General features: G+C 71.2%; 4 protein-coding genes across 4 annotated transcripts; 3 read left to right on the forward strand and 1 right to left on the reverse strand.

Annotated features, from left to right (window-relative positions):
* Positions 1 to 2240: 2240 nt before the first annotated feature.
* On the forward strand, positions 2241 to 3185 carry MC1R (melanocortin 1 receptor; the record flags this gene model as incomplete). Its single annotated transcript, XM_082770379.1, has 1 exon — positions 2241 to 3185. The coding sequence occupies one exon, from the start codon at positions 2241 to 2243 to the stop codon at positions 3183 to 3185; it is 945 nt and encodes a 314-aa protein (XP_082626505.1).
* Positions 3186 to 4243: 1058 nt separating this feature from the next.
* On the forward strand, positions 4244 to 6963 carry TUBB3 (tubulin beta 3 class III). The gene is made up of 4 exons (XM_082770390.1): positions 4244 to 4333; positions 4845 to 4953; positions 5395 to 5505; positions 5738 to 6963. Exons 1-4 carry the CDS (start codon positions 4277 to 4279, stop codon positions 6811 to 6813), a joined length of 1353 nt encoding a protein of 450 aa, XP_082626516.1. The 5' UTR covers positions 4244 to 4276; the 3' UTR covers positions 6814 to 6963.
* Positions 6964 to 7516: 553 nt separating this feature from the next.
* Positions 7517 to 11156, forward strand: DEF8 (differentially expressed in FDCP 8 homolog). The gene is made up of 10 exons (XM_082770403.1): positions 7517 to 7790; positions 7878 to 8027; positions 8577 to 8718; positions 8791 to 8955; positions 9065 to 9192; positions 9393 to 9506; positions 9828 to 9908; positions 10015 to 10155; positions 10296 to 10405; positions 10525 to 11156. The coding sequence occupies exons 1-10, from the start codon at positions 7569 to 7571 to the stop codon at positions 10625 to 10627; spliced, it is 1356 nt and encodes a 451-aa protein (XP_082626529.1). The 5' UTR covers positions 7517 to 7568; the 3' UTR covers positions 10628 to 11156.
* Positions 11157 to 11505: 349 nt separating this feature from the next.
* Positions 11506 to 14304, reverse strand: DBNDD1 (dysbindin domain containing 1). The gene is made up of 3 exons (XM_082769662.1): positions 14137 to 14304; positions 12385 to 12531; positions 11506 to 12253 (listed from the first exon to the last, which is right to left on the reverse strand). Exons 1-3 carry the CDS (start codon positions 14165 to 14167, stop codon positions 11880 to 11882), a joined length of 552 nt encoding a protein of 183 aa, XP_082625788.1. The 5' UTR covers positions 14168 to 14304; the 3' UTR covers positions 11506 to 11879.
* Between the last annotated feature and the right edge of the window lie 295 nt (positions 14305 to 14599).

Consider the following 14599-nt stretch of genomic DNA (forward strand, 5'->3'; position numbering starts at 1 on the left):
GGCTGCTGCTGCTGCGTGAGGCTGAGCGCTGTCTGAAAAGGGCAGGGCTAATAATCTGCCGCAGTTTAGGCCCCTTCTGGGCCCCTGCAAACACAGTTAATGCCCAATTCCCTGGGCTTGCTCTTCTGCCCTGTGCTTAATGGTCGCAGCCTTTTCTTCCTGCTGTCTCCTTGTCCTTTGTGCTTCCTCCAGGCTGAAGGCGCCTTCCCTGCGGCGGGGTGGGGGCGGCTGCCCTGCAAGCTCCCTCGGGGCCGGGAGGGACTGGGCTGTGTCCTTGCTCCTCGCAATTCCCTGTGATCTGCCCTGGAGCTGGAGCTCTCCCGGTGTCTGCTGGGGGTGGGTGGGGAGCGGCTCCTCTTGTGCTGCAGCCATTGATGCTGCAGGGAGCGGAGACAATCCCCCTCCCCTCTTTTTTTTTTTTTTTTTAATCTTTTTCCCCACCAGCTTCCCTTGCTTCCCCACCTTCAAGTGGGGCACAAAGCAGCACAGAGCCAGGAATAATGAGGTCAGCAGCACCACGAAAGCCTCGGCTCACCGCTGCTGCCCACAAAGCTTTTTCATTTCTGCTGTGTAACGGTGTGTGCGGCTCCAGTGCTGAGCCAGGCTGCGCTGCCCGGAACAAATCCCCCTCCTCCCACCCTGGCCGTGCTGCAGCCGGGCTCCCTGCGGGCCCCGCTTCCCGACAGCCCCATCCTACCCCTGGCACAGCCCTGCAGGAGCTGAGCCCCGGCTGCGCCCCGCGCTGCTCGGAGCTGCAGCCTCGGCGTTTTGCGGCTCTGCTCCCGAAGCCTGTGTTGACAAAGCCGGAATTCACCGCGTGTACCGGGCGGGGAAGCCGGTGTCTGCTGGTCCAGATTCCTCCCGCTCACGTTTCCCCGCGGCCTGGGCTGATCCTGCCCGCGAGGCGTGGGAGGCGCTGGGGATGCCGGGGACGCCGTCTGCCCGGGCGGCTGGCGCCGAGCGAGGCTGCTGCAGCCAGGCGCTGCTGCGGGTGCTCGACCCCAACCTGTGCCAGGGATCAGGGCTGGGACTCGTGGGCTGTGAGCACCCATCCTGAGTGGCCCCAGGACATGGCCTCGATAGTGGGAGCAGGCTCCAGGCTCCCAGCCCAGCGCCGGGGATGTGTGCATACCGACCTCGGCTCAGCAGGCGGTTCTCATTAGCCAGGGTGTTAAAATGTCTCCTGCTCCCTGCTGAGCACGGGCACCAGCCCTGCACGCAGCCGCTTCCACGCACACGGGACCGGGGGCAGCTCTGAGCCCCGGGGAGGCCCCGGCACCCCGCGGGAAGGAGCGGAAGCATCGGGTGTGAACGGCCCGTTCATGGAGCCCTGAATGGCTCTTTGGTGGCTGAGCAGCTCCAGGCATCAACAGCGAGCCAAAGGCACATGATGGTCAGATGGGTCCCGCGTCCCCCAGCCTGCCCGGGCTTGCTGTGGCACTGGGCTGTGGGAGATGCCGTGAGCCGGTCACGGAGTGGGACCGTGCTCAATTGTGCCTTTGACAGTCTCCGGGGGACACGTTGCTGCTCCGCAACGCAACACCTGGGTGCAACGGGGGGGACACGTCCATGGCCGCGGGCAAGATCTGCCCCTCGTGGTGTCCCTGCCGCAGGGATGGTCCCACTGGGGTCCCCAAGGCACGTGGAAGCCCCAGGGGCATGCAGGACCCCAGGGAGCGTGGGAACCCCAATGTGCACAGTCCCCCAGCGCACTCGGCACCCGCAGGGCGCAGAGCACCCCTCTGGCACACGGAGGCCGTGGCGTGTGGCCCCCAGGGTGCGCAGGGGCCCCAATGCACGCGGTGCCCCGGGGCAGTGCTGGGGTCCAGCAGCCCCAGCCTCGGTGACGGCTGCCCCAGCTGCTGGGGCACAGGCTGTCATGTGCGTGCCCACCCTCCTCGGGAGGAGGAGCTGAGGGAGACAGCTTTAAAGTGGTGCAGAGAAAGGGCCCTTTCTTCCCCATAACCGCCGCCGAGCCCTTGCTGAGCTCTGAGGACGCCGGGCAGGGCTGGCGAGGAGGGCGGCTGCAACACCAGTGGGACGCTGGTGGGGCGGGGGGGCCTTTCCCCATCTCCCCCGCACTCGGGGCGCCGCGGTGCCCATGTCCTCTTGACCTCGCAGCTGGGTGCTGCGGGAGCGCTGGCGGGGCCAGCCGGGCACTCAGGGGGCCTGCAGGTGCTGTGGGGGGCCCTGGGGCCACGGCCGCCATCCAGGGAGCCCCCGGGGCTGAGGTCGGGGCCATGTCAACATTGGCCCCCCTGCGCCTGCTCCGTGAGCCCTGGAACGCCAGCGAGGGCAACCAGAGCAACGCCACGGCCGGGGCTGGAGGCGCCTGGTGCCAGGGGCTCGACGTGCCCAACGAACTCTTCCTCACGCTGGGGCTGGTGAGCCTGGTGGAGAACCTGCTGGTGGTGGCCGCCATCCTGAAGAACAGGAACCTGCACTCGCCCATGTACTACTTCATCTGCTGCCTGGCCGTCTCCGACATGCTGGTGAGCGTCAGCAACCTGGCGGAGACGCTCTTCATGCTGCTGATGGAGCATGGCGTGCTGGTGATCCACGCCAGCATCATCCGCCACATGGACAACATCATCGACATGCTCATCTGCAGCTCCGTCGTGTCCTCCCTCTCCTTCCTAGGGGTGATCGCCGTGGACCGCTACATCACCATCTTCTACGCCCTGCGCTACCACAGCATCATGACGCTGCAGCGGGCCGTGGTCACCATGGCCAGCGTCTGGCTGGCCAGCACCGTCTCCAGCACCGTCTTCATCACCTACTACCGCAACAACGCCATCCTCCTCTGCCTCATCGGCTTCTTCCTCTTCATGCTGATCCTCATGCTGGTGCTCTACATCCACATGTTCGCCCTGGCCCGCCACCACCTGCGCAGCATCTCCAGCCAGCAGAAGCACCCCACCGTCTACCGCACCAGCAGCCTGAAGGGAGCCGTGACGCTCACCATCCTGCTGGGCGTCTTCTTCATCTGCTGGGGGCCTTTCTTCTTCCACCTCATCCTCATCGTCACCTGCCCCACCAACCCCTTCTGCACCTGCTTCTTCGGCTACTTCAACCTCTTCCTCATCCTCATCATCTGCAACTCGGTGGTCGACCCCCTCATCTACGCCTTCCGGAGCCAGGAGCTCCGGCGGACGCTGCGGGAGGTGGTGCTGTGCTCCTGGTAGGCACCGGGATGGACAGACGGACAGACAGACGGACAGACAGACGGACGGACAGACGGACGGACGCCCCGCGGCGCGTCCCTCCCCGACCCGGCCGGGTGCCGGGGGGCTGCCCGGCCTCGCGGTACCGAATAAAGGCTCTTTGCAGTGACGCTCTGCCTGGCACCGCCGTGCGGCCCCGAGCGCCGCGGGGCACCGGGAGCCTCCGTGCGGGTCGCCCCCGCCCTTTATCCGCGGAACGATCGCTTCCCGTTACCGGCACCGGCGGGGCTGGGGGGGTCCCGGCCGGCCCGGGGGGCGTTGGAGCGGGGGGCTGCGGGGCGCGGCCGCCCCCGGGGGGACAAAGGCAGCCCCGCGCCGCCGCCGCCTTTGTTCTACGGCCGCGCACGCTGCCGGCCCGCGGGGGGGGGCCCGGCGCCGGGACAGAGCCCCCCGGCCCCGACGGAGCCCCCCGGGCAGCACCGGGCCGGGCCCCGCTGCCCCGAGGATGCTCGGACCGGCTCCGGGAGCCGGTGTGGCCCCAATCCCCGTGGGGTCGGGCGGGGCCCGTGCTCCCCCCGCGGGGGCCGGGGTCCCCCCACGCGTGTCCGTGGGTGGGCGTGCCGCCTCCCCTCCCCCACAGCGGCTGCGGGGCCCCCTCCCCACCCTCCCCGTGCGTGTCCGTGTCTGGGTGGGGGGGTGCTCGTGTGGCAACGACCCCCGGTACCGGGGATGCTCCGGTTGGGCGGTGCCGCGGCACCGGGAGCGGGCTGAGCGCGGAGCAGCCGGGCCGGGCCATACAGGGCCGTGCCGGACCATGCCGGACCGGGCCATCCCGGGCTACCCCGGGCCGTGCCGGTGCCGGTGCCGGTGCCGGTGCCGCAGGGCTGTTGCAGGGCTGCGGCGGCGGGCGCTGATTGGCCACGGCGCGGCGGTGACGTCAGCGCCCGGCCCGGTGCGGCGCGCGGCCCCTATAAAGGCGGCGGCGGCGGCGGGGCCGCCCCCCGCGCTGCCGGTGCCGCTCCGCTCCCGCTCCCGGTCCCGCTCCCGCTCCCGGTCCCGCTCCCGGTTCCGCTCCCGCTGCGCTCCCGCTGCGCTCCCGGCCCGGCCGCACCATGAGGGAGATCGTCCACATCCAGGCGGGGCAGTGCGGCAACCAGATCGGCGCCAAGGTAACGGCACCGCCACGGCACCGACACCGCCCCGGCGCTGCGGAGCGGCGGACAAAGACCCCCCCGCACCCCCCCCACTCTGCCATCCCCCCCCACCCCCCTCCTTTCTCTCCTTCCGCCGCACCGGGCGGACAAAGGGCCCCGCCCCGCTCCTTTGTCCGCCGCCGCCGCCCTTCAGCACCGCGGACAGCGCCCGCCCCCGCGGCGGACCCGGTACCGGGAGGGGCCCCGCCGCCCCCTGCCCCCCCCCCCCCCTCCACCAACACCCCCCATGGGGCACCCCGGGGTGCGGGGCGGGGGCGGGATCCCCCCCAGCCGGTGCTTCCCCACCCACCGCCCCCGGGGCTTCCCCGCCCAGCCCCGGTGCTGAGCGCCCCTCCCGGGGTGTCGGGGGAGGGGGGGGGGTCCCGGGTTGCGGCAGCCCCGGTGCCGGTCCATGGGGAGGGGGGACACGGTCCCGGCACGGGGCCGCCGCCCACGTTAAGGCCGTGCCCCCCCCCCCCCCCCCCAGTTTTGGGAGGTGATCAGCGATGAGCACGGCATAGACCCCAGCGGCAACTACGTGGGTGACTCGGACCTGCAGCTGGAGCGCATCAGCGTCTACTACAATGAGGCCTCCTGTAAGCCCCCGGGGACCGGGGCACCGATGCCCCCCCTTTGTGTGTCCCCCCCGCATCCCTGCAGGGTGGGGTGGGGACAGATACGTGCCCCCAGCCCCTGGGGACCCGGCGGTTTGGGGGAGGAAAAGGGGAAAATGAGCTCCATGAGACCCCCGTGGTTTGGGTGGGCTGGGCGCGTGCACCCAGCTGTGTTGCACCCTGTGGGTTATTTTTTTTTTTGGGGGGGGTGGCAGGGGTGTACCCAGCCCCATGGGACCCTGGGGAGGGTTCTGGGAGGGAGGTGTGGACATATGCAGCCGACCCAGTGGGGAGCCTTTTGTCTGGGGGAGCAGCACGTGCACCCAGCCCCGTGAGCCCCTGTGGTTTGAGGACAATGCATGCGACCCCGGGGGGGGGTTCGGGGGGGCGCTGGGTCCCCTCCAGCACGAGGTCTCTCCGCAGCTCACAAGTACGTGCCTCGCGCCATCCTGGTGGACCTGGAGCCGGGGACGATGGACAGCGTGCGCTCGGGTGCCTTCGGGCACCTCTTCCGCCCCGACAACTTCATTTTCGGTAGGCGGCTGCGCCCTGTGCCGTGGGCTGGGGGGGGGGGCAGTGCCGGTGGGGCCGCGTCCCTCACCCGTCCGGCCCCGGGGCCGTCTGTGGGTGCGTCCTCACGGCGCTGAGCCCCAGCAGCTCCCGCTCCCCACCCTGTCCCAGAATCAGTTCTTGGTGCCATGTCGCCCCCCAGCACCCATCACGTCTTTTGTTCTTTTTTTTTCCTCCCCCCTCATTTCCCTCGCAGGTCAGAGTGGGGCCGGCAATAACTGGGCCAAGGGGCACTACACAGAAGGGGCCGAGCTGGTGGACTCGGTGCTGGACGTGGTGCGGAAGGAGTGCGAGAACTGCGACTGCCTGCAGGGCTTCCAGCTCACCCACTCGCTGGGCGGCGGCACGGGCTCGGGCATGGGCACCCTGCTGATCAGCAAGGTGCGCGAGGAGTACCCCGACCGCATCATGAACACTTTCAGCGTGGTGCCGTCCCCCAAGGTGTCGGACACGGTGGTGGAGCCCTACAACGCCACCCTCTCCATCCACCAGCTGGTGGAGAACACGGACGAGACCTACTGCATCGACAACGAGGCCCTCTACGACATCTGCTTCCGCACGCTCAAGCTGGCCACCCCCACCTACGGCGACCTCAACCACCTCGTCTCGGCCACCATGAGCGGCGTCACCACCTCCCTGCGCTTCCCCGGCCAGCTCAACGCCGACCTGCGCAAGCTGGCGGTCAACATGGTGCCCTTCCCTCGCCTCCACTTCTTCATGCCCGGCTTCGCCCCGCTGACGGCCCGCGGGTCGCAGCAGTACCGCGCCCTCACCGTCCCCGAGCTCACCCAGCAGATGTTTGATGCCAAGAACATGATGGCTGCTTGCGACCCGCGCCACGGCCGCTACCTCACCGTGGCCACCGTCTTCCGCGGCCGCATGTCCATGAAGGAGGTGGACGAGCAGATGCTGGCCATCCAGAGCAAGAACAGCTCCTACTTCGTGGAGTGGATCCCCAACAACGTCAAGGTGGCCGTCTGCGACATCCCGCCCCGGGGGCTGAAGATGTCCTCCACCTTCATCGGCAACAGCACGGCCATCCAGGAGCTCTTCAAGCGCATCTCGGAGCAGTTCACGGCCATGTTCCGCCGCAAGGCCTTCCTCCACTGGTACACGGGCGAGGGCATGGACGAGATGGAGTTCACCGAGGCCGAGAGCAACATGAACGACCTGGTGTCCGAGTACCAGCAGTACCAGGACGCCACGGCCGAGGAGGAGGGCGAGATGTACGAGGACGACGAGGAGGAGTCGGAGGCGCAGGGCGCCAAGTGATGCCGGCCCCGCTCGCCATCGCCCGCCGGCCCCGCTGCTTCCCGGGGGGGGCCCCGTCCTCGCCCCTTCAGTGTCTGCTCCCCCCCCTCCCCTGCCCTCCCCTCCCTTGCCCTGCGTTAGCTCGGCCCCTCCCGTGACCCCCCCGGCCTCCCCCCTTTTCGTTTTTTACTGGTTCGTGTCTAATATTTTTTTTGGAATACTCAATAAATTTATTGCTGTCCGGTTCCTTCCCTGCCTGTGTCTGCTGGGGGGGGGGGGGGTGGAGGCCCGGGCTGGTGGTGGGAGGGGGGTGCTCAGTGACCCGGGGGGGGGGGTTAGGGACCACCAGCACCCATCGGGGCCGTGCCCCAGCCATTGTCACCCCCCGGACAACGCTCGGGGGGCGCCCCCTGCTGCCCCTTTTGTCCCAGCTGATGGCGGGGGGGGTTGCATAGCCCCGGGGGGGGAATAATGCCCGGCTGGGGGGCAGCGAGGCGCAAAGCTCGCTCCACCCCCTCGAAGGGGGTCCCCATGGGGCGAGGGGGCCGGGGTGGGGCTGGGGGCTCGCTTATGGGGCCGGCTCCCCCCGTGCCCCCCCCCCACGGGCGCTGCGCACTCCGCCGGCCGCCAGGGGGGGCAGAACGGGGGGGGAGTGGCGATGATTGGGGGGGGGTGGGACCCGCCCCGGCGTTGCGGGAGGGGCCGGTACCGGGGGCGGCGCAGAGCCGGTGCTGCGCGGTGCCGGTCCCGGTGCCGGTGCCGGTACCGGGGCGGCGATGGCGTACGACGAGAAGCTGGCCCGGTTCCGCCAGGCTCACCTCAACCCCTTCAACAAGGGTCCCGAACCTCCCGCCGGGGGGGGAGGACCCGAGGAGCCGCCCCCCGGTGCTGCCCCCCCGTCGGTTGCCCGGCGGCCGGAGCCGTGCCCGGGGGACGCCGAGAGCCCGGAGCCCCCCATGGACCTGGGGCTGGCCGAGGACCACTTCTCGCGGCCCGTGGTGAGTGCGGGGAGCGGGAGCTGGGGGTGGGGGGACACCGGGGAGCGGGATCTGAAGCCGCCCCCCCCGTCCCGTCCCGTCCCGTAGGGTCTGATCCTGGCCCCCGACGTGCGGCAGCTGCGCCGCGCCATCGAGGAGTGCAAGCGGGCCATCCTGGCGCTGCCCGAGCACTCGGAGCGCCAGAAGGACGCCGTGGTGCGCCTCATCCACCTCCGCCTCAAGCTGCAGGAGCTGCAGGTGCGGCCGGGGAGGGGATTGGGGGGGGGATTGGGGTTTTTGGGGGGGGGGTCCTGAGGGTCTTGGGGGCCGTGGAGAGGGATTCTGAGGGTCCTGGGGGCCCTGGAGAGGGGGTCCTGAGGGTCTGGGGGGGGGGGGGTTCTGAGGGTCCTGGGGGCCATGGAGAGTGGGTTGGAAGGTCCTTGGGGGACTCTGAGGGCCCAAGGGGGGTCCTGGGGGCCATGGGGGCAGTCCTGAGGGTCCTGGGGCCATGGAGAGGGATTCTGAGGGTCCTGGGGGAGGTCCTGAGGGGGTCCTGGGGGCTCTGGAGAGGGGTTCTGAGGGTCCTGGGGGGTTCTGGGGGCCCTGGAGCGGGGGTCCTGGGGGGTTCTGAGAGTCCTGGGGGCCCTGGAGAGGGGTCCTGCGGGTCCTAGGGGCGCTAGAGAGGGGGTTCTGAGGGTCCTGAGGGCCCTGGAGAAGGGGGTTCTGAGGGTCCTGGGGGGTCCTGAGAGTCTCAGGGTGGGAGTCTGTGGCTCTGGGGGGGCCCACGCTGACCCCCGCCGCCCGCAGGACCCCGACGAGGAGGAGCCCAACATCCGCGTGGTGCTGGAGCACCGCTTCTACAAGGAGAAGAGCAAGAGCGTCAAGCAGACGTGCGACAAGTGCAGCACCATCATCTGGGGGCTCATCCAGACCTGGTACACCTGCACAGGTGGGTCTGGGGGCCCGACACCCCCCCCCATATCCCCTTCCTGGCCCCGTGCTGACGGCCACCCACCCGCAGGGTGCTACTACCGGTGCCACAGCAAGTGCCTGCCCCTGGTCACCAAGCCCTGTGTCAGGTCCAAGGTGAGCCACCAGGCCGAGTACCAGCTCAGCATCTGCCCCGAGAGCGGGCTGGACAGCCAGGACTACCGCTGCGCCGAGTGCCGGGCACCCATCGCCCTCCGTAAGGCACCGGGGGGGCTGTGGGAGGGGTGGGTGCGGGACCCCAGCATCGCCCTGCGGCGGTGCCGGGGTGGCTGCGGGTGCCGGTACCGACGGGTGTGCTGCCGTAGGGGGGGTGCCCAGCGAGGCGCGGCAGTGCGACTACACCGGCCTCTACTACTGCAGCAGCTGCCACTGGAACGACCTGGCCGTCGTCCCCGCCCGCGCCATCCACAACTGGGACTTTGAGCCCCGCAAGGTGCCCGTGCTGCTGGGGGGGGCTGCGGGGGGCCAAGGGGGGTCATTTGGGAAGGCACGGCACCGGGTGAGGGGTCCCTGGGGGCTGTGTCTGTGGGTGGAGGTGACTTGGGGGGCTGTGGCTTTGTTATGGGGTCCTGGGGGGGCAGTACCTGGGGCTGTGGGGTCCCCGGGCGCAGGGTGACGGTGGCGGGCACGCAGGTGTCGCGCTGCAGCATGCGGTACCTGGCGCTGATGGTGTCGCGGCCCGTGCTGAAGCTGCGGGAGATCAACCCCCTGCTCTTCAACTACGTGGAGGAGCTGGTGGAGATCCGGGTGAGTGCAGTGGGGCCGCGGGTGGGCAGGGGCTGGGGGGAAGGATGGGGGGAACGGGGACCCCTGGATGGGGCTGGGGGGAGGGATGGCGTTAAGTGGGGAGGGGGCTGGGAAGGGGGAGCAGGGCGGGGTGGGGGGGCCCTGAAGGGCTGCAGGGCTGGGACTGACCCAGCAGGGCCTCGTCCCTGTCCCCAACCCGTTCCTGTCCCCATCCCGTGTCCATCTTTACCCTCTCCCACTCCCACACCCTCACCAATCTCACCCTGTCCTTGTCCCCATCCTGTCCCCGTCTTCTCCCTGCCCCGTCTCCCCCCCCCGCAGAAGCTGCGCCAGGACATCCTGCTGATGAAGCCCTACTTCATCACCTGCAAGGAGGCGATGGAGGCGCGGCTGCTGCTGCAGGTCAGGGCGAGAGGGAGGGAGGGAGGGAAGGAAGGAGGGAGGCCGAGGCCAGGGAGGCCCCGGGCGCGCGGTGATGGGCGCAGCGCTGACGTCCGCCCGCCCACAGCTGCAGGACCGGCAGCACTTTGTGGAGAACGACGAGATGTACTCGCTGCAGGACCTCATCGACATCGAGGCCGGGCGCCTGAGCTGCTCCCTGACCGAGATCCACACCCTCTTCGCCAAGCACATCAAGCTGGACTGCGAGGTGAGCGGGGCGGTGCCGCGGGGTGGCTTTGGGCACGGCCCCACAGGGCCGGAGCCACGTGGAGGGCGTGCGTGGGGGTCTTTGGGGGTCCCTGCCATGCATCCGGGTACCGGAGCCCCCTCTGCCCCCTCTCGCCGCAGCGCTGCCAGGCGAAAGGCTTCGTGTGTGAGCTGTGCAAGGAGGGCGACGTGCTTTTCCCCTTCGACAGCCACACCTCGGTGTGCACCGACTGCTCCGCCGTCTTCCACAGGTACACCGGGTGGCGGTGCCTCGCCGCGTTCCCCTCGGGTCCCGTGGTGGTGGTGGTGGGGGGGTCCGGGCAGCTCTGGGACCCTCCCCGGCGTTCCCTGACGCGTCCCATCCCCGCAGGGACTGCTACTACGACAACTCCACCACGTGCCCCAAGTGCGCCCGGCTCAGCCTGCGGAAGCAGTCCCTCTTCCAGGACTCGGTGGCCGAGGCAGAGCCCTAGGGAGGTCCCAACCCCAGGCGTGGGCTCTGCGAGCTCCCAGCCCGTGGCCCCGGCTCTGTGCCAGCGGAGCAGGAGGAACGGGCTCTGCCAGGAAGGGCGAGGGTGCCAGGACGGGGCTGAGGCTGCCCTGGATTTCTCTCCGTCTCCGCGCGCTCCCAAAGGGCCGGGCAGGGGGCACGGGGGGAAAAGCCGGGAGCTGGGGGGTGCTTCCTGCCCTGGGGGGGCTGCCGGCAGCCACCGTGCATGGCCCTGCCTGGGTGAACACTACCTGCTTGGATGCTGCTGGTTTGGGGGAAATACCACTTGGTTTTGTGCCCCCTGCACCGCGGGACACACGTTAACACAGTAAAGGACTGGGCCGAGGGGTTGGGGGGCATGGGGAGGGGGAGTTAAGGGTGTGACACTACGGCAGGGGTCCTGCACGCTGCTGGCCCCCCCCCCGTTGCTCGCTGCTGCTCGTGGAAGCCCCCACTGCGCGTGGCCCCCACCCGTGTCCTGTCCCCCAACACCGCTCCTGCAACACTCGCCCGGTCTCTGTCGCAGCAGCGTGGCCTCTTTGCACAGCGCCGCCGTCCTGACCCCGGCTGGGGGCTGCTTCTGGCAGAGCGGGGGGGGTCACCGGCTGGGGGGGGCTTCGGTGGGCTCAGGGGGAGCACCGGGGGGGTCCTCACGCACGGGGTCTGGCTGTCCTGCCACGCAGGCTGCCCTGCACCCCCCCCCATCGCCTGCCCCATGCCCGGTGCTGTTCCCTGCTCCTCTGTGCTCCCCTCGTTGGCAGCACAGGCTCCTTTTTACGCCGCCCCCACCTCTGGCAGCTCCCCCCCCCCAATCTGGGGGTCGCACCCCCCCTTTTTCCCAGTGACGGGGCAGAGCCGTGGCCATGGGTCTGTCGGTTTTACCGGTACACACAGCTGCTACGTGGTGGCGGGTGGCACAGCGCGGGCACCGCGCGGCTCCCGGCCCCGCCGAGCCGGGGCTCCTGGGGGACAGGAGCACGGCAGGGGGGGGAAGGTGGGGGCCGGGCAGCGCGGCCCCCTTTGTGCTACAGGGCCGGGAGGGGCCGCTTCCCCCTCCCCAGCAGGCCACCGGCTTTGGCATCGCTTGGTACCCGCGGGCTGGGGCCACCCCGAGCACCCCAGCAGCGAGTCCTGCGCCCCGCACGGCTTTTCCCGGGCAGGGCGTGGGGAATGCGGTCGGAGAACGGCAGCGTGGAGCCCGTCCCCGGGGCTGTCCCCACCTCCTGGGGCAGCTCCTACTCCTGCTGCGGCCGCTCCACCGCCAGGAAGGCGTCCACGGCGCCCGGCTGCAGCTCCGAGTCGCTGAGGTGCTTCTTGTCCCGGCCCTGCTCCCGCGCGCGGGTCCAGGAGGGCGAGCGCAGGTACCCTGCCCGCGGCGTGGCCTGCGGGTGCAGCCCTGCGGGGACAGCAGGCTCGGCCCGCGCCCCCCCGTGAGGACGGCAGCGTGACGGGGGGGGTTCGAAATCACCGCTGGGCGATTCGCCGGCCGCGTTCTCCTCGTCGGAGTCGGCGAAGACCTCGGCCAGCTCCTGGTCCGACATGTCGGTCAGCTCCGTCAGGTCCAGCAGGTCGAAGTGCACCTCCAGCGAGGACACGCTGCTCAGCGGCTCTGCGGGCGGCGGGACGGGGGTGGGCACGGCCGGGCACCGCGGGGATGGGGGCCCGGGGGGGACCCAAGGGTGCTGGGAGGGGACCCGAGGAGGGACAAGGGGCTGAGAGGGGCGCGGGGGCTGCACTCACGTCTCCGCTCGGTGACCTGCAGCAGGCTGGCGGTGGGGATGGGGATGCCGCCCTGCTCCTCCACGGGGACGTCGGGGGTCTCCTCAGCCGTCCCGGGGATGGGGGTCCCCACCGTTCGCTCTGGGGCCAGCGTCTCCTTGCCCAGCTCTGCAGAACCGGCACCTGCCACGTCGGTGCGGGGCCGGGGCAGTGCGGGCAGCTCCCTCCTGCGGTCCCGTCACCCGCCCGGGGGCTCCCCAGCTGAGGGGGCTGCGGGTCCCCAGCCCCAGGACCCCCGCGGAACAGGCAGCACTCCGAGGCAGCTGCCGTGGGCCCCGGCAGCCCCCCGCCCCTCGCAGCCCCTTTGTGTCGGCGAGACAAAAGCGCAGCCTGTTCGGAGGCCGGAGCCCAGACAAGAGGCGTTTTGTCTCCTGGGGAGAGCTGGCGGGGCCGGGCAGACACGGCACGGTGCGTGCCGGGGGGGCTGGGCTGGCTCTGAGCGGGGCCGAGAGCCCCCCATGTGTGGGGCAGCCCCCCAGCCCACCCGGTGTCACGGCTGCACCCGGACAGCCCCAGCCTCGTGCCGCCGGGCCCCGCCACCGGTTTGCTGCTGGGGGAGATGGCACGGGGCACGGGGACGGGCTCGGCGGGGCAGGGGGTCACCTCCACCCCCCCCGAGGTGGGGTAAGGGGCAGAACGCCCCTGCACCAAGGAGCCAGCACGGGGAGTGGGGAATTTCAGGGAGATTTGGCAGCAGGCAGCCTGTGCACCTGCCCCGACACCGGCTGCACCGTGTCCTGGCCCCACACGGTGGCACGGGGCACCCGCCACTGCCACCACCTTCCCTGCGGCGGGGAAAACGGGTCCCCACCCCGCTCCTCGTCCAGGAGGAACCCCATACGCACCCGTCCCCATCCCCAGGGAGGTGTGGGGCTGCCCCCAGCCACCACCCCGTGCACCACAACCCCCCTGAGGGTGATGTGGGGGTGTCACCACCCAGAGCGAGGTGGCAGCGTCCCCGCTCCCCCCGGCACCACCCAGCTGCTCCCCACCGCAGCGATCCCCCCGTGCCCCCCGCCTGATGCTGCCAGCCCCCAGCTCGGGCTCACGGGCGAGGAGCGGGGCCGGCGGCGGGGCCGGGTGTGCTGCTGACTCACGTCAACCGCAGAGTGAGCCAGCACCGGGCTCCGGCCACCCCAACCGGGGGGGCTGTGGCCACCTCCACGGGACCCCAACCCCGCTAAAGAGCCCGGTGCGGCGGGAGGGCACAGCGGGGTCGTGGTGGGGGCGGTGGCAGCGCCACATGCGGGACACACACAGGAGGGCCGGGTGGGCGCGGGTGCTGCTCGATGCCACCTGCGTGCCCCCCGCTGTGGCACCGGGGACCCCCCCGGCTGCACCCCATGGCCACCCCCCCCGTTCCCAGGCGCTGCAGGCGGGCGGCAGCCCCCCAGCACCCCCTGTGCGAGGGGCACACCGCGCCCCCTGCCCTAGGTGAACCCCCCCACCCCATAACGGGGGGCGGAGGGGTTAAAATGTGCCCCCCACGAGTCCCCCACCCCACAGACACCCCCTACACCCCCCGGTGCACGCATGCACCCCCTGACACCCCCCCTGCACCCCCCCTTGCACACCCACCCCCCCTTTTCACACACCCCCTTCCCCCCCACACCCCTCCCGAGCCCCTCCGCCCCCCGCTACCCCTCCCGGTGCCCCGGTGCTGGGCTCTTCGCTCCTTTTCCCCCCCGCCCCCCCAGGCCCATCCCCGCTCACCTGCGGTGCCGCCCGCTCCCGGAGCCTCCATGGGCCGGGCCGGGCCGGTGCCGGTGCCGGTGCCGGTGCTGGGCGGGGCGGGCCCGGTGCCAGCCCGCAGCCCGCACGCTCCTGCCCGCCGCGGCGGGGGCGGGGATGGGGGCGGTGCGGGGGCGGGGGCCGGGCCCGGGGCCGGGGGGGGTGGCGGCTCATCCTGCCCGGTGGGGGGGGGGAACGGGGGGCACCGGGCACACCGGGAGCTGCGGGGGGGGCACACCGGGGACCGGGGGGGGGGCACCGGGAGCGAGGCGGGGGCCTCGGGTAGCGGGGGGGGGCCCGCTGCAGGCTGTGGGGCCGGGGGTGCTGAGGGGCCCCGGGGATGCACCGGGGGGGGCGGCGCGCACCGGAGCGGGGGGGACCGGGGGGGCGGAGAGGGGATCCCGGAGGACCGAGGGGCCCCGCAGGCCGCAGGGTGACGGCTGTG

The sequence above is a fragment of the Aythya marila genome (assembly GCF_965140915.1).
Source record: "Aythya marila genome assembly, chromosome: 12".
NCBI lineage: Eukaryota > Metazoa > Chordata > Aves > Anseriformes > Anatidae > Aythya > Aythya marila.